The following is a 7,618-nucleotide window of genomic DNA, read 5'->3' on the forward strand; positions in this document are numbered from 1 at the left end:
CGGGACGGGACGGGATGGGATGGGATGGGATGGGATGGGATGGGACGGGATGGGATGGGACGGGACGGGATGGGACAGGACGGGACAGGATGGGATGGGACGGGATGGGATGGGGGTTCACGGGGTGGCACGGGGTGTGTGGGCACAGCTGTGTGGCACCAGCAGGGTCTCACCTTGCTTGGCCACCTGTGGCACGGAGCAGGCGCCGGTGTCGGAGCTCAGCACGTCCTGCACCAGGTGGGACCTGCGGGAGGAGGGCACCGTGAGGGGGGTACCTGCGGTGCCCTCCCCAGGGACCCCCAGGGATCACTGACCCCAGCCTGGCATCCCAGCACAGCCACCCCAAAATCCAAATGCTTCTGAAGCTCCTCGGGGCCGTGCCCACTCCCTGGGCAGTGCCCAGTGTCCTTCTGGGACAGAACCCTTCCCAAACTCCACCCTGACCGCGCCCTGGGTGCCATCCCCGTGCCCTGGGTGCCCCCCCCGTGCCCTGGGTGCCATCCCCACGGTGCCCGTACCCGTTGTGCCCGTCGGCGCGGACGCAGGCGCTGCCGTTGCGGCTCCAGGCGCAGTAGGGGTCCCGTGCCAGCACGCAGTCGGTGCAGGACTGGTAGCGCCCGCACTCCGCCAGGGGCAGCTGTGCCACCTGCAAGCGGGACCCGGCGAACAGCAGCTTCTGCCAGGGGTGGGGGGACAGCAGTGAGGTGACGCCGCCGGCTGGCACCGCGGTGACGCTGCCACCGCCGCCCCTGGCACGCTCACCTTGGTGCCCGCCAGTACCAGGCTCTCCACGGGCTGAGCCGGCTCGAACACCTGCAGCTCCTCCACCAGGTGGATGTGGGTGCCCAAATCCAGCGCCTTGTGCACCCAGCCGTCACCTGCGGGTTGGCACAGCGGGCATCAGCGATGGGGCACCCCGGGGCTGGCCGCGTGGTGCCCTGTCCCCTGGTGTCCTGTCCCCTGGTGCCCTGTCCACGTGGTGCCCTGTCCCCTGGTGCCCTGTCCCTCAGTGCCATGTCTCCTCAATGCCCTGTCCCTTGGTGCCCTGCCCCTCCACGCCTGTCCCCTGGCATTACCTGTGCCAATGAACAGCACCTCATAGGTGGCACCAGCCAGCCCTGCCATGCTGTGTCCCATGTCCCCTGTCCCTCTGTCCCCGTCCCCTGGCATTCCCTGTCCCCTGGCATTACCTGTGCCAATGAACAGCACCTCATAGGTGGCACCAGCCAGCCCTGCCATGCTGTGTCCCATGTCCCCTGTCCCTCTGTCCCTGTTCCCTGGCATTCCCTGTCCCCTGGCATTACCTGTGCCAATGAAGAGCACCTCGTAGGTGGCCCCGTCCAGCCCTGCCACGCGGTCCACCACGAGCTGGGTGAAGTTGGCATCCCTCTTGAGCAGCAGCGGGCGCCCGCGCTGCGGCGGCACCGGCTCGTCCATCAGCGGGTGCTTCTTGGCGAAGTTGAGCGTGTTGTCGGGCAGCTCCAGCGAGCTGGCAAAGCCGTTCTGCCGGTGCCAGTCCGTGATGCACTGCCGGGGCACGGGGGCAACATCAGGGCACGGGGGAGGGCATGGGAGCAACATCAGGGCACGAGGAAGGGCATGGGGGCAACGTCAGGGCATGGGGGCACTGGGGGGGGTCTCAATCCCTCTCAGAAGGGCACAGATGGATCCTAACCCATCTCAGGATGGCACAGATGGATCCCAATCCATCTGAGGGGGCACAGATGGATCCCAACCCCTCAGGGGGCACCACCAGCCCCATGGATGGATGCCAACCCCTCAGAGGGCACCACCAGCCCCACGGATGGATCCCAACCGCTCTCAGGATGGCACAGATGGATCCCAATCCATCTGAGGGGGCACAGATGGATGCCAGCCCCTCAGAGGGCACCACCAGCCCCACGGATGGATGCCAACCCCTCAGAGGGCACCACCACCCCACAGCTGGCCCCACCACCCCAGCCCGTGGCCGTGCCCGCTCTCACCGAGCCGGGCCGGGGCGTGGGCACCTTGCCCGAGTAGCGCCCCCATTTCTGCGCCTGCTCCCGGTACTCCTTGTAGGGCCCCTCGAAGGCCTTCTTCACCTCCAGGATGGGGTAGCGGCAGATGGCAGAGACGTCCACGTCACCCCTGCGGGCACACCGGGGGTGGCAGCCAGCGGGCACCAGGACAAGGCCACCATGGGCAAAGGGACAGGGCCATCACGGGCAACAGCACAAGGCCATCATGGCCACCACATGCCGAGGGACAAGACCACCATGGTCACCAGGACAAGACCACCATGGGCACTGGGATAAGGCCACCAGGGTCATTGGGACAAGGCCACCACAGGTAATGGGACCAGGCCACCACGGGCACCGGGACAAAGCCACCACGGGCACCAGGACAAGGCCACCATGGGCACCAGGACAAGGCCACCAGGGTCACTGGGACAAGGCCACCACAGGCACCAGGACAAGGCCACCACGGGCACCAGGACAAGGCCACCATGGGCACCAGGACAAGGCCACCAGGTGCACGGAGCCACGCGGGCACAGCGGGCGCTCACCAGCGGGCCTGGAAGACGCCGAAGAAGGCGGTGTCCTGCCAGCGGGCACCGGGCAGCGTGAACACGGCCTGCAGGCGGTTGAAGTGCAGCTGCTGCTCGGGCGCCGAGCACACCAGGCGCGCCTTCAGGAACGACGTCCACTTCTTCTGCAGCGTGCGCGCGCCGCCCACGTCACCCTGCGGGGGACAGCGCGCTGCGGGCACCGCGGGCACCGGGACATGGCCACGGTGGGCAGTGTGGGCACTGGGACATGGCCACTGTGGGCACTGTGGGCACCGGGACATGGCCATGGTGGGCACTGTGGGCACCAGGACATGGCCACGGTGGGCAGTGAGGGCACCGGGACATGGCCACGGTGGGCAGTGTGGGCACCGGGACATGGCCATGGTGGGCACTGTGGGCACTGGGACATGGCCACTGTGGGCACCGTGGGCACTGGGACATGGCCACTGTGGGCACCGGGACATGGCCATGGTGGGCACTGTGGGCACTGGGACATGGCCACTGTGGGCACTGTGGGCACCGGGACATGGCCACTGTGGGCAGTGAGGGCATCAGGAGGACATGGCCACCGCATGCACCACAGGCAGCAGGACATGGCCATGGTGGGCAGCGTGGTGACCACGGGCACCAGGACACGGGCACTGTGGGCACTGTGGGTGCCAGGACACAGCCACCGTGGGCACCATGGTGACCATGGGCACCACAGGCAGCAGGACAAGGCCACCACGAGCACTGGGAAGCCACTGTGGGCACTGTGGGCGCCGGGACATGGCCATGGTGGGCACGGCGGGAATTGGGTCACAGCCACTGTGGGGACCATGGGTGCCAGGACACAGCCACCGTGGGCACCATGGTGACCATGGGCACCACAGGCAGCAGGACAAGGCCACCACGAGCACTGGGACATGGCCACCAAGGTCACCATGGGCACATGGCCACCACGGTGACCATGGGCACCATGACAAGGCCACCATGCTGACCACTGGCACTGGGACAAGGCCACCATGGGCAACAGGACAAGGCCACCATGGTGACCACGGGAACCAGGACAAGGTACCTTGCAGACCCATGCCACCGCCTGCTCAGCGCAGCAGATGTCCTCACCTGCCCAACCCCATGCCAACTTGCCGGCCCTCAGGCAGCTCAGGGTGTGTGCCCAGGTGTGCCCAGGCGTACCTTGCAGACCCGTGCCACCCGTGCCACCACCTGCTCGGCGTAGCAGTCGTACTCGACGGCGCGCTCGCTGAAGAAGAAGTAAACCTTGTCGTCGTCGCCGCTGCCCGCGCTCTCGGGCACGAAGGCCGACGCCACGAAGTGAGGCTCTGCAAAAGCAGCCTGTCACAGCTGTGCCCTGTGCCCTGTCCCCTCCCGTGTCCCCTGTCCCCTGGTGTCCCCACCGTTGAGCCACGAGGTCAGGTACTCCGTCTTCATGGAGTAGTGCGGGCCCAGGTTGCGCAGGATGACGGGCTCCGTGCCCAGGAAGTTGTTGAAGGTGGCAGAGTAGAGCTCCCCATCTGTGAGGGAGGCGTTTAAGGGGGGTGGCGGGCACAGGTGGCACCCCCCGTGACCCCAGAGGTGTCACCTACCCACGATGAGGCCGGTGTGGCCCTTGGTGGGGTCGTAGGGACATTTGCCTTTGCCGTCCTCGAATGCCACCGGGTCCAGGGTGAAGCCGGAGAGCTCCTGGGGGGCACAGGGGGGGTGGGGGGCACGGGTCATGTCTGTGCCACCCAGACAGGCCCCAGGGACATGGACACCCTCCAGGCGACCCTCCTGGGGACAGGGACACCCCTGGATGATCCTTCTGAGGTGGGGACAGTCCTGGATGATCCTTTTGGGGGACAGGGCCACGTGCCCGGGGAGGGCAGGGGGACATTGGGGACATCCCCAACCTGCTCTCTCATCACCCTAAATGTCACCCCAGGGACAGGGACACCCTCCAAGATGACCCAACCGGGACTGTCCCTGTCCCTCACCCAGGGGTGGCCCTGATTCAGGTGACCCACCCGGGACACTCCAAGTGCACAGGAGACAGCCCCAACCTGCTCTCACAGCCACAAAGCCACTGTGAACACCAGCCCTGGGGACAGGGCCACCCCTGGGAGGGCAGGGGACATTGGGGACCGGGATTTGGGGCCCCCACTCACGATGTAGGTGCACTTGGGCTGGAAGGCGTAGGTGCCGCAGGCGTACAGGTGGGAGCTGTTGTAGCTCTGCAGGAAGCGCACGTAGTTGAAGCAGTCGGTCTGGGAGGGGACACAGGGGACATTAATGGGGACAGGGGATGTGGCACTGGGGAAATGGCATGGTAAAGAGGTGGGGACAAGGGACATGGCACGAGGACACTGGCACGGGACAGGGATAGAGGACAGGGGGCACTGCCACCACATGGGGACAGGGGAATGGGGCATGGCATGGGGACACAGGACACGTCACGGGGACACAGGGACAGGGATGCTGGAGCTGGCACAGCACAGGGACACAGGACACGTCACGGGGACACAGGGACAGGGATGCTGGAGCTGGCACAGCACAGGGACACAGGACATGTCACGGGGACACAGGGAGAGGGATGCTGGAGCTGGCACAGCACAGGGACACAGGACATGTCATGGGGACACAGGGACCGGGCCCCTGGAGCTGGCACGGTGCCCCAACCCCCCAGCACCCCGTGCCCACCTGGTTGTTCTTGCCCTTCTGCACGCACTCCGCCTTCTTCTCCACGGGCGCCTCCCAGGAGATCTGGGGGTGGCACAGGGGTCAGGGGCCGGCGGGGCACCCCCCACCCCAAATGCCACCCTGATTTTGGGGTGCCCCGGGGCCTCACCGCCGCCTTGAGCTCCACGGTGCCCGTGGCCAGGGCGAACACGGCCTCGCGGGCACCCACGTAGAGCAGCGCCTCGGCCTCGTCCAGCGTCAGCGTCAGGTAGTGAGAGACCCCGCCCTGGGAGAAACGCTTGGCAGTGTCCTGCAGCTCTGTGGGGACAGGGGACACTGAGCTGGGACACCACACACTGTGGGGACACCGGGCTGGGACACCACAGCACCCCCCAACCCCTGCCAGATCCCACCTGCGGCTCTGTGGGGACAGGGACAGTGGGCTGGGAACCCACAGCTCTGTGGGGACAGGGACAGTGGGCTGGGAACCCACAGCTCTGTGGGGACAGGGACAGTGGGCTGGGAACCCACAGCTCTGTGGGGACAGGGACAGTGGGCTGGGACACCACACACTGTGGGGACAGGGACAGTGGGCTGGGACACCACAGCTCTGTAGGGACACAGGGACCCAGGGCAGGGACCCCTGGGGGCACCCCCCGCCCCTGCCGGCCACCCCTGGCCCTGTGGCACACAAAGGTCCCTTTGTCACTGAACACAGTGGCCTTTGCAGGGACCCCCCCGCGCCCCCCCCGTGCCCCCCGGCCACCCCCGGGCCCTGCAGAAAGGAACCATTGAGGGGACAGCGCCAGGGCCCCGGGCGGGGACAGGGACACGGGGCTGGCACGGCACGGGGGCGGCACGGGGACAGTGGCATGGCTAAGGGTGGGGTCTGGGCGTGGGGACAAGGGACATTGCACAGGGAGAGTGGCACAGGAAAGGAGTGGGGACAAGGGACACGGCACGGGGACAGTGGCACAGGAAAGGGACCAAAGTCACAGGCATGGGGACAGTGGCATAGCAGAGGGATGGGGTCTGGCATGGGGATAGGGGACACAGCATGGGGACACTGGCATGGGACAGGGATAGAGCACAGGGGGCACTGCCACCACATGAGGACAGCGGGATGTGGCACAGCATGGGGACACAGGGCATGGCACAGGAACAGGGACACTGGAGCTGGCACAGCATGGGGACACAGGGTGACAGCACAGGGCAGGGACAGAGGCTGCTGGCACGGAGCGAGGACAGAACCTCAGGATGCTGGCAGGACAGGGGACACGGCAGAAGGATGGGGACAGGCGACATGAGCGAGGGACAGGACAGGATGATGGCAGGGCGTGGGGACAGGAAATGGGAGAGGGATGGGACAAGGGACATGGCAGACGGATGGGACAGGGTGGTGGCAGGGTGTGGACGTGGAGGACGGACAGGACAAAGGACCTGACAGAGGGATGGGGACAGGGGACACAGCACAGGGATGGGGACAGGGGACACGGCACAGGGATGGGGACAGGGGACACGGCACAGGGATGGGGACAGGGGACACGGCACCAGGCAGTGGCTCCCAGGTGCTGGCACAGGACTGGGTCTGGCACATCTGGCCCTGCGTGTCCCCACGCCTCAGTTTTGGGGACACCCACCCACCCCGCAGTGCTAACAAACTCCGGGGGTGGGGAGGGGACAAAAGCCACCCGAGGTGGTGACAACAGCTCCCAAGCCATCCCCGATCCCCCTGGCACTCACCCTCGTAGGGCACGGTCCTCCTGGGCACAGCACTCCACGATGCCCCCGGGGTGCCCGCAGCGCCGGTGGCAGCGGAGACGAGCGCCAGCAGCACGGTGACAACAACGGCCATGGCACCGGGACGGCGCTGGGGACACCGCGGGGTCCCTGCGAGGGGACACGGCCACGCCGGGGCCCCGTCAGTGCCACGGGGCAGCGGCGCTGGCGTCACGCGGGCGGCGCGGGCACAAGGCGGCATTGAGGCCGCGGCGTCACGAGGCCGGGGGCACCCCACGCCCCGGGGGACACTCCGAGGAAATGGGGGGGGGGGCCCGGCTGCTTCCCACCCCCCACGTCCTGCCCGGGACCCCCCGGTGCCCCCGGGGGTGCCCCCGAGGGTGCCCCGGGGCGGGCAGGATGCGGCCGGGAATTGTTCTGCCCTGCCCGGCGGGAAGCAGGAAGTTGGGGGGGCTCGGGGGGGCCCCCGGTGACGGCTCGGGAAGGATTTCCTGGAGGGTGGGGGACGGGAAGGGCCGTGGGAATGGGGGACACCCCGGGCGGGCTTCCTGGGGCGGGGGGTGAGGGTGGCACGGGCACGGCTGGGGTGTGACAGCCACATCTGGGACGTCGAGGGCACATCTGGGGTGCCAAGGGCACTGTTGGGGTGCCACAGGCACGGCTGGGGTG

General features: G+C 67.5%; 1 protein-coding gene across 1 annotated transcript in view; it reads right to left on the reverse strand.

The window, feature by feature from the left end:
- Positions 1–7,289, reverse strand: part of SEMA4C (semaphorin 4C) — a 9,368-nt gene extending 2,079 nt beyond the window's left edge. The window contains exons 1-13 of the mRNA XM_041404647.1: positions 6,953–7,289; positions 5,379–5,527; positions 5,231–5,293; positions 4,699–4,797; positions 4,138–4,234; positions 3,949–4,065; positions 3,728–3,873; positions 2,549–2,724; positions 1,986–2,130; positions 1,305–1,527; positions 763–878; positions 519–676; positions 160–244 (exon numbers count right to left, since the gene is read on the reverse strand). Of these exons, the coding sequence (XP_041260581.1) occupies positions 160–244; positions 519–676; positions 763–878; positions 1,305–1,527; positions 1,986–2,130; positions 2,549–2,724; positions 3,728–3,873; positions 3,949–4,065; positions 4,138–4,234; positions 4,699–4,797; positions 5,231–5,293; positions 5,379–5,527; positions 6,953–7,190 (1,812 nt within the window). The 5' untranslated portion in view covers positions 7,191–7,289. The remainder of the gene's footprint in view (positions 1–159; positions 245–518; positions 677–762; positions 879–1,304; positions 1,528–1,985; positions 2,131–2,548; positions 2,725–3,727; positions 3,874–3,948; positions 4,066–4,137; positions 4,235–4,698; positions 4,798–5,230; positions 5,294–5,378; positions 5,528–6,952) is intronic.
- Between the last annotated feature and the right edge of the window lie 329 nt (positions 7,290–7,618).

The sequence above is a fragment of the Onychostruthus taczanowskii genome, unplaced genomic scaffold (assembly GCF_017590055.1).
Source record: "Onychostruthus taczanowskii isolate IOZ18803 unplaced genomic scaffold, ASM1759005v1 scaffold217, whole genome shotgun sequence".
Lineage (NCBI taxonomy): Eukaryota > Metazoa > Chordata > Aves > Passeriformes > Passeridae > Onychostruthus > Onychostruthus taczanowskii.